Source organism: Perca fluviatilis, chromosome 5, assembly GCF_010015445.1.
Source record: "Perca fluviatilis chromosome 5, GENO_Pfluv_1.0, whole genome shotgun sequence".
In the NCBI taxonomy this organism is placed as follows: Eukaryota; Metazoa; Chordata; class Actinopteri; order Perciformes; family Percidae; genus Perca; species Perca fluviatilis.
Window position 1 is genome coordinate 25,680,659 of NC_053116.1, and position 16,185 is coordinate 25,696,843.

At 41.9% G+C, this 16,185-nt stretch overlaps 1 protein-coding gene across 11 annotated transcripts in view; it reads left to right on the forward strand.

Annotated features, from left to right (window-relative positions):
* Positions 1 to 16,185, forward strand: part of prdm16 (PR domain containing 16) — a 182,290-nt gene that overhangs the window by 148,558 nt on the left and 17,547 nt on the right. For 10 of the 11 annotated variants that reach the window (XM_039800077.1, XM_039800080.1, XM_039800072.1 and 7 more), the window contains 2 exons: positions 7,531 to 7,671; positions 12,887 to 12,989. In XM_039800077.1, the coding sequence (XP_039656011.1) occupies positions 7,531 to 7,671; positions 12,887 to 12,989 (244 nt within the window). Of the gene's footprint in view, positions 1 to 7,530; positions 7,672 to 11,014; positions 11,480 to 12,886; positions 12,990 to 16,185 lie in introns of those variants that run through there. The other variant, XM_039800082.1, reaches the window with a different exon arrangement.

Here is a 16,185-nt window from a genome sequence, read left to right on the forward strand (position 1 = left end):
CACTGGTTACATAAAAAGCTTCTCTACTGTATCAATCAGACGAATTAGCAACCCCAATTTAAAAAAGCTGTATGTATGGCTTCCTCCTGCTGGAAAAAAGAGTAGCAAAGAGTGGGAAATGTATGTAGCTACTGACAATATGATAATGCAAAGAAAAATGACACACATCATAACTGCTGGGTAACTTAACAGAATAATAAGTCAAAATGTATTCAATGTCTACCAAATTGAATGAAATCATCATCATAAATCACCACATAGCTTCATTTCCCCCACCTGCATGGGAACTGTTTGGGAAAAAATTTGGTGGGTCAAACTCAGACAAAATGAGATTTGACTCTACAATGTTTTTCGAGTGTGGGAGATACACACTGGAACTTTTCAGCGTGGCTCATGCACACTCACCACAAATGATCGCTGTGTGATGGCGACTGTAGAGACGCTGATTTAAGAGAAGCAAGTTGGGTCATTAGTGAGCAGGGCCACATTCTGACACTCACAATGCATGTAGACACACACACACACACACACACACACACACACACACTACAACCCAGATGGCTTTTACAAGGCCCCAGGCCCTCCCCGGCCTGCCTGCCTGGTTTTTAATTATGTCGATGGCTGCCCAGCCCAGATAAAATGGGTCACATTTAACACGCCTTCACTCACCTTCACACACACCACAAATCCACTCACACTGCAAACACACACTCCAACACCTTGCATACATATTACTAGTGATACAACTAACGCTCACACATGGTACAGACACATATAGTTTGTACAGTAGTATTCACTTGTGCCTTTGACAGAGACAAACAATAAATACGTGATTTTCAACACAAGGGCTCTCGATAAAAGGTGTGTGTGTGTGTGTGTGTGTGTGTGTGTGTGTGTGTGTGTGTGTGTGTGTGTGTGTATGTATGTGTGTGAGAGGTGGATTTACAGCCTGTTTCCTCTTTAGCTGTCATTAGACTGCCAGACATGGCTACACAGGTGTACTATTACCAGCATCAGTAATTGGCCTTACACACACACACACACACACACACACACACACACACACACACATAAACACTTTAGTTTTAAAGGCCCAATCTATACTCACAGTATGGCTCCTCCTGATGAAACACTTTGGCTCTGCTACTGATTCTCTTTATTTGGACAAAACTTAGTTTCCCTAAAAGATAATTTTAATCTTTCATTTTAATTCAATGATGTGTGAGTGACAGCTAAATCTGTGATTTAATTATACAAATGGTTTAATTTAAATTATATGTGTCTTAATAAAAGCCGCATGTCAGCACGATCCGATGGCCTAAAACTCTTGACATGTATACTGTTTTCTCACATTTACGTAGTTTGAAGAACATATTTGGATATTATTTAAATGTAATTTGAATTTACAAATGTAGCTGAACAAAAAAATGCTTGGCTTCTACATTTGACAGTTATTTTTGGTACTATAGTGTGCGGCTGGTTTGGTGTCCTTTCACAACATGCATGAAAAGCCAGGAATGGGGAGATGCTGTGGTGGTGACACAAAGAGAGGAGAAAGAACATTTTCAGTATCAAGAGAAGGACTCTCATGGCAGGGAAAATTTGGATTAGGAAAATGAGTGAGTCATGCTTGACAAGTACTGCCAACTTCACCATCAGAGCAGTGCTGAAAAGAGCAATTTCCCCTGAATTGATAAATGTTACACTCATATTTCATATGATTTAAATATGATTTTGAATTAACTGAAATGAACTGAAGCCTTATCAAGGAATATATCAACTCTCCTGCATCTGTTATGTTGTATAATTGCCCACATCAATGTTTTGACATTGTGAAACAACGTGAGTGTAACGTGCTTGCTCATATAAGGGTCAGAAAGATTTTGAGTTTTTGAAACAATGTACCAAAATAATTGCAATGCCTCTGAATGGACATCATATTTTGTAAATCTGTAAAAAAAAAAAAAAATATATAGATTTGTGAACAAATTTGACAAGACATTTTCTACACATGCACAAACTTGAATTTCTCAAATTTGTTCACAGGTTTGCTCACAGGCTTTTGATTTTTTATTTCTGAACATCATTTCACAAGCTTTATTTTAGCTCATAGTTTTCTCCTACACCTCTGCCTTCTTTTGTGCATGTACTTACATCCACAAACACCCTCCTGCCAGGTTTACTAACATGCATGATGAATAATAAGAGTAAGATACTATCACCAGGGTATTCATCTTACTCTTTGTCCTTTTGGGTTTCACTGTCTCCCTAAATCATCTTCCCCACGCTGAAGTTAGGATAAAATATGAATATTCTCTTTCACTCTTTTTCTTTTAGTCTATTATTCTCCATCATTTTCCTTCCTGCTCTATGAGAGGGTTTACTGACAGGACCCCTTGTGTGCCTGTCCACCTCTCACCTCCACACACACACACACACACACACACACACACACACACAAATGTGGACAGACACACTCATTTAGACTGTTGACTGATGTGACAGGGTAGGGTCATCTCTGCAGGCCCCCATCCATCACACACAGGCACAGGCACAGGCACACACACACACACACACACACACACCCACCACACACCCACACACACACACACACACACACACACACACACACACACACACACACACACACACACACACGTGAAAGTGCAAAAACACATTGGAGGCTATGGGGATCTGTACTCTGTCAGCTGCTTTATTAGTCCCCCTGTGTGTGTGTGTGTGTGTGTGTGTGTGTGTGTGTGTGTGTGTGTGTGTGTGTGTGTGTGTGTGTGTGTGTGTGTGCGCTCGCGCGCACATATGCATGTTAAGGGACCTCCCAACTGGAAACAGACCCTTTTCCAGAAAGGATACCCACTCTCACACACACTTCTTTATTTCTTGTTAGTCGTCCTGCACATTAATTTGCAACACCTCTAACAACCAGCTCCACAGCCCACTTCACAGCCACTCAATCTGTCACTGTCACTGCTGTTTCCATGACTGGCCCTCTCGTCGGGTTAAAACAGTGTGTGCGTGTGTGTATGTAATTCTTATTCAGACTACCATTTTTATGTTGTGTTTTTGTATGTGTACATGTGTACAGCTGCAGAGAAGAGAGGGAAGTTTAATTTCCACTTCTGCTCCTTTACCTGGAGCGATTTCATTCCAGGCTGCCCCCTAGCTGCTTTACGGAGAAGTACATGTGTCCCCCTCTTTGTCTTTTTCTCTGCTTGTCTTTCTCTATATTTTCTCTACAAGCAAGATCCGCATTGACAGGCAATCTGTCCCTTGCTGTCTTTGCTTTTTCTGTACGAAACAACCTTTTTTTCATTTGTCGACCACTTCCCCAGGACATGAGTAGGTGAACCAGGGGAGGGTCAGCCTTCTCTTTACATGTTCACAGTTCTGCTTTCCTGTTTTCCACAGGCGGAAAACCTCCAATGCAGAGAAATCTTTCAGCAAACTGTTAGAGAAATCTTTCAGCAAACTGTTGTTGTAAAACAATGTGTCATTGTGTGATTATCACTTGACTACCTGAATCCAAAATAGACATGTTTGTTTGACTTTCGCATAGATGGAAGGCCATTGTTGCTCGTCGTGATACCCTCTGATGTGCAAAAGGCAAAAGCATATTACTGATCACTACTGATCACTGAATTCTCAATCCACTGAGCATGTAAAACATAACAATCGAACCTTTGTCTATTTTAGAAGTCAGAATAAAGTTGCTACTTTTCGCTACAGTTTAGAAACTCTCACAGGCACATACACAAATACATGCAAACTAGGGTGTGTTTACACATTGAAAACAAACAAAGCACTAAGATCACACTTCATAAAAATATTCCCTTAGAGACACACAATAACCCAGCAGTTATGTCTCACATGCTGTAAGTCTGCTTCTATCTCCATCTCACATCACAATCACCACTGTGCTCCGAGCTGCCATTTCCATTTTCTGCCCTCCGTCAAACAGAAAATAATATGTACCTTGTCACCAACGTCTACCCGTACAAGCAACTTTCCTCTACTAATTCAGCCCTGCACGCCACACACATCCGTCAGATGTAACTGGCGGAGGAGAGGGCATGCCGAGACATCCATTAAAGGTTCCTAGCTGTCAAAGGTTCCCCTTTGTGTTGTGAGGAGCAATATAAGTGTCGTGCTCTTATCAGAGCTTCCTGTGGAGTTTGCTCTGAATCCTGTCCACTCAGAGCCGCTTCTTTCACTGAAGTCTCATTGTGTCTTTGTGCACGTGTGTGTGTGTGTGTGTGTGTGTGTGTGTGTGTGTGTGTGTGTGTGTGCGTGTGCGTGTGCGTGTGCGTGTGCGCACGCTGTCATGTGAGTCATTTTCTGATGCTGTTTAATCAAATAAAACCATAGGTCAAGCTTTGAATTGGAAATGTTTAAAATATGTTTTTGGTAAATCAGAAGTGAATTAAAGTATGAAAAACAGGATAATGGTGACTGTTTTCTTCTCTCCATTGGCCTAAAATGATAATTATCTTCAATTAGGCTATCACAACTTTGATCTTCGTTTCATGGGTTTTGCCATCATTTGTATCAGTTATAATAACATTGTACTCGCAGAGATCTAGAAACCTGGCGAAACCACTACATCACAGTGACGTGGCAAGAAACACGAGCAATCCAATTATCAGAGATTTTCAACAAGCAAACATTATCTAAACCACTTCATTTGGAGGTAAAACCAAAAGTGAACACCCCTTAAATGTTGACAATAATCCCTCACTGCAAAAGGAAACTGTGTGCGCTCACATCTCTAGTTCCGTGGGTCAAAGTTGAACCAGAAAATGTAATGGATGTTTACATTGGGCAGTTTGTGTGTGTAACTTTACTGTTCACCTTCATTCTGCTTCCAAATAAGTTTAGCTAACCCGGTGGGTTTGTTTAAATTTCCCTATTAAACATATTTTTAGCAATTTTGCCGCATTCTAAGATTGCAGCAAAGTAAACCATTGATCTGCCCAAATCATCAGAATGAGATTGTGTCAGTGCAAGATGTTAGTTGTTATAGAACATTTTTTTAGTGTCACTTTTTCTTTTGCCTCTGACCTGAATGGAGGAGAGAGAACTTTAGGGGGAAACTTTGAGATGCCTGATTCGCTTTGTTTTGTTGAAATCCTTGCACACGTGTAGCTGATGATTTCCACCCGGGGGCCTCCTCCCCCCACCCACCGTGACGTAGGGAGGGGGTAAAATAAAAAAGAAAGGTAAATAAACAAACAATCAGCCGTGGGCTTGTTCTGGTTCCCCTTCTCTGTTGCACCTCATTTGAAGCCTTATAAATCAGGCTTCCTCCCGGAGACAGGGTGTTAGCAGGCCTCCAAGACAACACACACACACACACACACACACACACACACACACACACAGGCACATTCAAAAACGCACAACACACACAGGTCTGCAGCTCATTAGGCCTGTGATCAGACCCTTGTGTGTGTGTATATAGAAGAAGGGGGGAACCAAAACGTGCGTGTATGAATACTACTACGCCCAATACGTAGGCATGGCAGTATTCATACATGTGTGTGTCAGTCTGTGCAGAGTCGTGTGGTCCCCACTTCCCTTCCCACACCTATTCCAACAAAAAAAAAAAGAAGAAACAATCCCAATTTGACTCCATCGGGATTTCAGCTTTTCTCCATGTGTTCATGAAACATGTACGATACCTGTCGCAGCTCCTCGGCAATGCCGTGACAAGTGCACTCTGACTCCACCGCCTGCAGAAAAGATATTGGGTGGAGTAGTAGGTGGGGGTACGCCTGGTTAGTTTTCAGTGACTGTTTTCACACATAAAGTAAAGGCCTGGACTCGATCAAGCGCCGGTGTTTAAGTTGTAAACTGAAAGCAGAAGAGGCAGTAGCTGTAGATGTGGAGAGTGAGGAATGGCTACGATTCAGTTTTTATTTACGAGCTTTTCCAGTGGACATTATCACATTATTTGCTTCTGAGGATCTCAGTGTGAATTACAGAAAATACATAACAGGAACAGGATTTTAAAACATAGGTTACGGTTTTGATTATTTTTAGCCAAGGCATTAACAGGCATTGTTATTCTAAAGCAGTCGCATTTAGTGAGGAGGGTAAACTCACACCTTGGCTCAAAAGTAAAAACATTACTTTTACCTCAAGCTGTTAACACAACTAAGCACACATGCATTTTCCTGAAACGGTTGCCGTATTTGTAAAAACAGGCGCATGGCAGTTCTTCTACACCTCCAACCAGACCCTTTACATATTTACTCACCAAACTTGGCACCTGCACCCCACCCACAAAAATACACCTTCTGCACGCGCTCACCCAGACAACAAGAACATGACCATTCACACTTTACGAGCTGGGAAAAAAACACGAACATGCCTTTTAGAAAAGCAGCCAGTTAGAGAAGTTCACGAACTTTGCACATCTAAAAACGTCAGATGGTTTGTTGGTTCTTCTCCATCACACCTCGATTTCCTTCGGCAGACATTTGACTGTAATTAGGAGCGCAGCGAGTCAAGCTAGAGGTCAGCGCTGAACTCAGGCCAGGCTGATTGGGAGTTGTAATTAGAGGAGTTGCTCTTTCTCAGGCCAGTTCTCCCCAGAGGATTCACACAGGCTCAGTATCACATGCAGCGCTGGGGCGAAATCGGAGCTTCACCCCCAGCTTGGTGCTGAGGGTGGGCTTAAGGGTTTCTGCTGAGCCGCCCCCAGATTCACAGAACCACGCACACACACACACACACACACACAAACACACACACACACACACACACACATACACAAATACACTCAAAGGAGCCAAGAGTAGAAAGCAACATTTCTGGCCTTTAAAACATATGCGGCCTCTTTTGCAGTCTCTGCTGTTCATTAATGCGCTAATCGTTTACTGTAATGTCTGTTTTCATTCCCTATCATTTAAAATATGTCATAATTTACAATTTTGGGAAGAATGACGTCCCATTCTTATACGCATACATGAAGCAGTGTTACTCCGTCCTGGTTTTCCCCTCACGTTTTGCTCCACAATAAGCCCCTCTCCTCCTCTTCCTCCTTCACCTCTACCTCCATCCTCCTTCATTCTCTGTGAAAGCGGGTAACACGAAACCCGCTCTTGGAGTCTCAGGGGGGCGTAGAGGTTTCAAAGGGTGATCAATATGTGCCAGAGAAAGTCTTTAGACAAGTGAAAGAAGCCACATTTTGTCTACTCCCTCCTCCTTTCTCCTCCTTTCCCTCTTTCCTCTTCTTGTTGTTGGGATTGACAAGGTTAGGTGCCCCTAACACCCACTGACATGTTGCCTCTGTGTGTCTTAAAGTTGACTGACATCAAACTCCTGGCACAGCTTTTCTATAACCTGATGTGCACTTTTAAAATGTTGTATTTTTAACCGCCCAGAACCTCTGGAAAATGTAATATATGGAAATATTCTAAGTGGAAGTTGTCGATAGCATGTTTTCAGTTGAAAAAAATAAATAAAATAAGTGTCACGTTTTATAATATCTAACCTATTGCTCTCCAACAGGTGGTGGACAACATGGGCAACATCAAGTTTGCGCTGGATACAGGCCCGGATGCCACCAGCAACAGCTGGCTCAAATACGTCCGCTCTGCCCCGTCATTTGAGGAGCAGAACCTCGCCGCCTGTCACCTCACCGGAGACCAGGTAATTGACATGACAGAGATGTCCTGGTTGGATCTGTGGTCCAGATATGAAAGAAACAGCACCATATTGTCTGCAAGAGGCAAGGGGGATTAGCTGCAATTGTTTCCCCATCTGCTAACTGGCTTGATCTGTGTGAATCTCTGCTTGCACACTTACAGTATGTGTGTGTTTACCATTGTGGTAGCAAAATGTGTGCGCTGTTAATGACCAAGGAATGGCTCTATTGTGTGTCAATGGCCGGGCCAGTTGCCAGTGCTGTTAGGAAATGACCCATGTAAAGAGGCTGAAAAATAGCCTGACACTCCTGAGTCCCATAATACCCATTATCCAAGGCACGGCCTTCTTCTGTGGAAGCAGTAGTTTCTTTCTCTCTTCGCTTCTTATATCCCATCAGCTCTCTCTCTCTCTCTCTCTCTCTCTCTCTCTCTCTCTCTCTCTCTCTCTCTCTCTCTCTCTGAAGAAACCTGGGTAAGGCACTGGATACTTTTGGAAAGATGCCCACCCAGTGCCCATAAAACCCCAACTGCTTAACTAGGCCCTAACCCCAACCCCATTCAATGTGTGTGCCACAACTTACTGCTGTAACATATATGCATATTTCTGTTTCTCTTTATCCTTCAGAGGCTGTTCTTTCTGCTTTGCTGACTGTTGTCCCAGTTTCTGTAAATGAAATACCAGCAGTGTTACTCTGCCATTACTTGACACACATTTCACTCTCAGTGCAGTTTGGACTATTATGAGAACTCACATGTACTGAGATATACGTAGAAAATGCATCCAAAAGAGTAATGAGAATAAAAACTTGTCAGCTCAAAACAAAGACAAAGAAACAAACCAAGAAAATATGATGGCAGTAGCCAAATACATCCATATGACTTGCCTGTGTGTTTCCACATTCCTGTCACTCCACTCTTATTTGTTTCCTAATCCCTGCCTACATGGCTCTTTCCCCCTCCTGTCTCGGTCTCTAGCCGCCTGTTCCTCACTGTCTTTGTCTCCTTCTCTGTCCTCATGTCTTGATCTGCCACCTGTCACTCTGTCACACCGAGGGGACAGGCTAGTGTGTCCATTTAAGCTTCAGACATTAAGCCTGACCGGTAGAGAGAAAGGGGGCTTGGACCAAGTGAGAGAGGGAACACACAGGGGCCTCCGAGATTGACAAGCACCAATTGGCTGGCAACACCAACCCGCTTAATCCTTTTAAGATTTTCACATCAGTGCCCCCTGCCACTGCCACACAATGTCAAAGAAAGAATCAGGGCACCGGCGAAAATTGTGGAGAATTATCAGACCCAGAGAGGCCACGTGCATAACTGTTTTTTGATGTGTTTTGCTGTTGTTTGTACTTAGCGAACGGCTTTGCTTTTGTTTGTCTGACCAGTTGCTTGGTGTAGTGGCTCATAGGTATGACCCTATGATTTATTTACTACCACACACACACACACACACACACACACGCACACACGCACATATACACAGCCACTCAGTGCTAAAATGTATAATTTAGCAGACTATTCAGTGATTTTCTTTTCTTTTTTTGTGTCAGCATGCACAATGCATGAGTTTATTGAAATATGTGCACATGGGGCAAATTCAAATGCAGGCTGTAACCTTTTAAAAAGCAAGTGTATGATTTATTTCTTTATTTGTTTGTCATTAATGATGTAAGATGAACCAATATGTGCAAGATAATGCATCATTTAGATATTTATGGTCATGCAATAATTTTGTATTATTTTATATATTTATTTCCACATCAGATGCAAACAAATGGACTCTGGACACAGTTTCTATAGAAGTGCTGCTGGATTTTAAGATATGTGTGTGTGTGTGTGTGTGTGTGTGTGTGTGTGTGTGTGTGTGTGTGTGTGTGTGTGTGTGTGTGTGTGTGTGTGTGTGTATGTGTGTAATGCGGTGTAGCGTGTGTGTATGTGTGTGTGTGTGTGTGTGTGTGTGTGTGAGAGTGTGAGAGAGTGTGTGTGTGTGTGTGTGTGTGTGTGTGTGTGTGTGTGTGTGTGTGTGTGTGTGTGTGTGTGTGTGTGTGTGTGGGGGTGTAGTTGATAGGTTTTAAAGAGAAGATGAACCTTGTTCACCTTCTTGTCAGTCCTTCATCTTTTGTGTTTTGGAGCCTTTCCATACTGTTTGATCTGCCCTTCTACCCCGGAATGGATCCATCAATACATAGACACTAGTGTGTGTGTGTGTGTGTGTGTGTGTGTGTGTGTGTGTGTGTGTGTGTGTGTGTGTGTGTGTGTGTGTGTGTGTGTGTGTTTGTGTGTTTGTGAGTGTGAGGCCACACAGTGGGGGATTATTGCGGACCCTATGGCTGGCATTGATTGATGAGGCCTTAAAAACTGGACAGAGATGGGAAGAGGTCAAGACAGGTCTGAGTGTGAAGGCCTTACTGTAGAACACACACACACACAAACAAAGATACTAAGATTCTAAATGCCGACACTATAAATATTAATTCATTAATTAAAATTGCCACATGTATCAACTGGCTGTATTCATTAAAAAGAAAAAAATGTGTAATATTTGCTAATTATCTTCTAATCTATAATCCTGTAGTAATAATAATGTGGAAGGTGTGTCATTAATAATATCACAAATGAAGCTATTTTAAAAGATTTAAAATAACGCAAGATATATCATATATATATATATATATATATATATATATATATATATATATATATAGAGAGAGAGAGAGAGAGAGCCTATAGGCTACAGATTGTGGAATTATAGGATATTGCGAAGTGGTTCTTCCTCTAGAATTCGTTCAAGTGTTTTTCTTCAGTGAACATTTCCGTGTCTCCGGTGTTGAACTTTTTTTGTTTTTGTTTCCCCCCTCTACAAATAAATCAAATTATTGAAAAAAAATCAAATAATGATATTAATATTGAATAAATGAAAGAACTAAAATTAATTACATTTGTTGTTTGATGACGAATGCATAAAACAGAGACATTTTCATCTTTCACAAGTAAAATATCATCTTTAAAGATCCTAGTTTAAATTACTATTCTAACCCCAGATAAATCCGACTTGACTTGACAGAGTTTTAAAGAATTACTCCTAGTGCCGTTATGTTTAGGCCAGACTGAAAGAAAGTGAACGAAATAATGTTCCTGCATTAAATGCCATTAATTTAAATAACTTTAATCCGCAAAAAGCCTGTTGATACATTTTCTGTGCTTAGCTGCTCGTGAGCGCGCGCATGCATTTTTCCCGTGCATATGAGAGTGATAGAGTGACCGATAGAGAGAGTGCAAGTCTGTCAGGCTGCTTTATCCATTATTTACATCAATAATAGATTTATCAAGCGGCCAAAGCGGTGGCTGGGATCGGAGATGCGGGGAGGGGTCTCCGCCGCAGATCCCTCAATCCTTTTGGCTGGAGATAAGACGAGGAGGAGTGGCCGACGGGTAACCGAGAGAGCACCGAGGGGCAATAGGGAATCACTAATGAGAGAGAGAGAGACTCAGAAAGAGAGAGAGAAAGAGAGAGAGAGAGACTCATCATCATCAAAGACGCGCTCACTGACTAGATTAGAGAGTAGCCCAGCAAAGGAGCGTCGGGCTTCATCCAGCCAAAGGGAGCGATCACCGACCGTCTGCAGCGCGCCTGGCCGCTCCGCGACCTCCTCTCCCCGGCCTTGTCCAGTCTATCGCCCCGCTCCCTCTCCGGTAGACCTACTATGGGTTGTGTCGCCAACTCCACCGGGACTGAAGTACTACTGCAGCTGGAGGCTCTCCGCAGCGCCGCGCAACTTTCTCAACTATTTCATCTCACGGAGAAAAGAAAGGTCAGGTTGAAACAACGTAGAGAGGCTACCGCAGCCGCTGTGTGTAGCCTAATTGTTGTAATACAAATTATAATAATTATTAAAAACAATAATAATAATAATAATAAATAATAATAATAATAATAATAGCCTAATAATAAGACGTGATAGCTTATTTTGATTGATTTTAGGCCTTTGCTCCTTGTCTCGTCCTAAGAGCACTAAGTCTTGGAAGTTAGCTTCGCTACTCTGTGTTAGACTGTTTGTGTGTGTGTGTTTGTGTGTGTGTGTGTGTGTGTGTGTGTGTGTGTGTGTGTGTGTGTGTGTGTGTGTGTGCGCGCGCGTGTGTGTGTGCGTGCTCTGCCTTCCTCGTTGTGATGACTTCGTTCGGTTGGTGCAGAGCGCCCCCATGTGTTCGGATCGGAGATCACAGTTTAGCTGCATGCAGCTTGAAGTGGTTGCGCTGTGGTTTATTGGGATGCATGAGGCTGTGCTATATTTAATTCGAAATTTATACACGTTTATTGTGACCCAGTTTAATATATTTCAGACTAGCCTGTATGTGTAGGTTTAGCTTGGTTCACGGATTTTCTAAATGTGAAATAGAGACTTGATAAGGCCTCGGCTCTGAATGGCCTCGAATATTGCCGTTATTCCTGTTTCCTTAGTTTTTCCTTGTCTTTACTTCTAGCAAAAAACTCATAATTCAGCAGTAATTTATGCCCGATCACACAAGTTAATGTACCTCAATCAAATGAATAGTTGTGTAAAGACCCGACCCCGGTTTGTTGCAGCTGTGAATGAAGAAAAAAAAACGCACCACAGCAGCTGAGCTGTTTGATGTTTATTTTCGTTTTGCTCACCACTTTTCTTTCTGACTGTTTAGACTCATTACAGCATCATTTGTATCGTCTGGATTTCTTCTGCGTTTTTTTTTTTTAAATGTTTGATTAGGCCTTATTCTTTGTGAAAGAACGCAGACCATTTTTAAGTAGGCTAACGTGCATAGAAAGGGAAACAAATTATATATATTTTTTCTATTCGTTTTGTTTATTTTATAAACTTTGAGTAGCCTAAATGTAGACTAAAACAAACTATTGTGTGGTATCAAAAAAAATAAAATAACAACTGACGGCCCTGCTTTTAATTGGTTGCCTACAAATAAATGAAATATTGCGGCCAAAATATGTTTCCATTAATCCGCTGCAGCCTGGAAAATGTATATTATTTTAGACATGCATGGTGTTTTATTTTCCTAATAACAACCATGCTAAAATTAGCAATTTCAGATGTAGGCCCTTCCTTAAATTGCGATAGCCTAATAAAAATATGGGGTCCAGTCTTATTAATTCCATCTTGACCTTAAGTTAAAGTCTCTCTCTCTCTCTCTCTCTCTCTCTCTCTCTCTTTCTTTCTCTCCCTCCTCAGATTTATTATAAAGCTGTCCGGGACATTGACGCAGGGGAGGAGCTCTTAGTGTATATGAAGGACGGAATTTTCCCCGAGGGATCCATGGCACCCAACCTACAAGGTAAGATTAATGCGCGTCATTAGCGCACATTTTAAACAAACTCCAACCTGCATCCTGTGCTGCTTTCGCAGCCAACACACTCCATAACCTCGCTAATGTGACGGGGGAAAAGACACCATCTCTCCCTCCAATATATATATATATATATATATATATATATATATTTTTTTTTTTTTCTCAAGAAATGTGAATTATTCGAATCATAAATGTCCAGGATAGAATTAAATCCCGCATTAAAGCATCTGATTGAAGCCGTTTTTGGACCTGTCATTTAGAAAAGGCCTGCCAATAGGCTACTCGTAAGAGTCTGGTCTGAATTGTGCGCTTACAATGCTGCAATGTACAGTAATGGGCCTCTTTCACTGAAATACTGTATTAGGGCGTCAATTGGCACTTTGGCACTTGTGCCACTTTTACATTCTATGGCGAGTAGACATTTTCTGCTGACGGAAAGCCAGGATCAAACAGAAATTATTAGGAAGTAATATTCTTAAGAACACTTTATATGGGAGCACTCATGACCTTTAAGCCGAGTTTGGCATTCTATTTGTCACATTTCGACAATAATAATAATAATAATAATATCGAACTAATTCACAAGTCAACGTTCCAGTCTGCCTCCAGAATTTCAGCGTAAGCGTTTTGGGAGGTTTTAGTGGCCATTAGCCATATATAGTATCAGACTCACGGACTCCCTGCCATGTATTTAGTGATTTGATGCCCCTGAGAATCTGCCCGTGTTCCGAGTAAAAAAAAAAAAAAACGTTGATCAAACCTATTGTTGTTTTCAGTGGAACTTGTAATATTCTTTTTCAAAAATAATAACAGAAGTGGCACATGATGTCAAGTATTGTTAAATCATTTAAAAAATACAAGTTGATTGAACCTGATGAGGCAGCCTGAAATCCGATTTTTTTTATTATTCCAGTCTTTAAACCCATGTTTTCAAATAGACATGTTAAATATTATGCAAATTACAATTGATGTTGAGAAGAAAAAAAATCATATTCCCCATTCTCTAACTGTCGGGTCAGTGGTGTTGAATAAACATAATATATCCTATAATTTCTGACTTCTATCTATCTATCGATCTATCTTACAAATAAATGTATGTGTATTTTCGTTGGATCTTTGCTTTCCTTTATAATACTAAATTCTGCAAGATTGTGTATGTTGAGTGCTCCTGTACACCTTGCTGTACACTGTTAACACTTTGAAATGTGAGCCAGTGTACAGACAATTGTCTGTACACTGGTGTGTCTGTACACTGGCTCACATTTCAAAGTGCGTCACGTTTTTAGGTGCTCTCACCCGCCTGTCTTCCCTCTGAGTGGGTAACCTGATTCACTGTACTCACTACCTTTGAACCATGCCTCTATACGTCAGACTGAATATATCCAATATTTTATCTCATAATCTAACTTGGACAGCTGTTCACTGTCGATCTGGGCTTTTCTTTCAAAGTTCACTTAAGCGGAAAAGGGGCCGTAGTTCCGCTGTATTTCTTTAAACATCTTGGACTTATTGTGGTGAAGTGCTGTTGTCAGGTAACATTGTTTTGTTGTGTTTCCAGTCTTTCTGGAACTAGGGATACAGAAAAAAATCGGATTACTCTTACTTGTCATTGACTATAAAATGGTGAAGGGAGAACAAGATGTTCGTGAGATGTTCTGCATTTCACCAGTTTTCCCCCCATGCATGATGCACGGTTTAAGCACAGATCTCCATGTCAAAGGAACAGGAAGAGACGGGAGCTCAAAGCAAGCTAGATTATTGAAAAGAAGCAGATTGGCTTGTTCTAGGAGTGCGTCAAAGATGGAGCAGACTTGTAAATGATTTGTTCAATTCCTCTGTGTGTATGTATGTGAAATATAAAAAGAGGGAGGCAGACAGAGAGAAAAGAGAGACACTCCACCTGCCAGAATGTGTGTGTCAGAGCCAAAGTATTTGGCGTTGTGTGTTGGTGTGAGAGAGCGATGAAGGCAGACAGACAAAAATGAAGTGCAACAGTCTGTCTACTGTTTGAAGATGTTTATTAGAGAGACAGAAAAGCAGAGAGAAAGGAGGACAAAGAGACAGTCAGAGTCCACCTATAGGAGGGATGAGAGTGTCTGTTTTGTCTCCATGTATTTGTGTGTGTGTGAGAGAGAGAAAGGTAGCAGGGCTGAGTGGGAGCTTGGCAGTGCAGCCCTGCTCTCTGTGTCTGGCTTATCGGAGAAGGAATTTGAAGTAGACGACTTGAGGACTCCCCTGAGACCTCACCCATGCTCCCAGATTAGCTGCTAAACTGCACATAATTGTGCTTCCCTTCGTCTCCCAGAGAGCTATTAGTCTCCCCTTTTTTTAACCCCCCCCCACACACACACACAGACACACACACCCTAACCGCCCAGACCAGACTAACTGAATAAACACAGGCACAGTGATGCACACTCATAAGCACCTCTATTTGCGTGCATCCTCACTGATGCATGCACACCTGAGTGTCCACACAGAGATTTTCTCAACACCTACGTTCCTGTTGCAAGAGAGGTTTGCAAGTGCTTTTGTCATACACGCATTTTTTTAACTTCTAAGTTTATTGTAGTTGATGTATGAACCTTTTTTGCAAAACACGTTCCACTGTTAAAGCCCACAGACAAAAGTATCCGAGTGGTGAGATGTTTGCACTTTAGAGCAAATGATAGCCAACTCTCTCACAGTAAAACACTTGCTCTCAATGATATATGTGCACACTGGTGTCAAAGTCAGTGAGTTAGTTTAGCATGTGAGCTCAGTGTAATGGCCCATTGACCAGAAGGTCATTTATCCTTCTCCCCGAGGTTAGACACATTGATGTTGCTACACTAATGCCCTTTTAATGTGCCCAAGAAGTTCCAGCTGGATAAACGGTCACATGCAGTAGAAAGCAGGTGAGCCATGCACTGTAAGTCATTTTGGATAAACTCATTTAGTGCAGCTTGAAATGATGGATGGGTGTGCATGGCGTGTTGGGACACCTGGGGGTGGGGGAGGCGAGTCAGGCATTGGCTGCTTGGGTCATGGCAAAGAGGGTATGGCAGCTTGGCGCTGAAATCACCATGGGGTTGGCGCCACTCTGCCCCTGCTTACTTCTGTTGCTTGTGGCTCATTCCTTTTGGAAAATGTTCATATGCACACTCACACACTCATACACACATTATTGGCTGTGCACAAA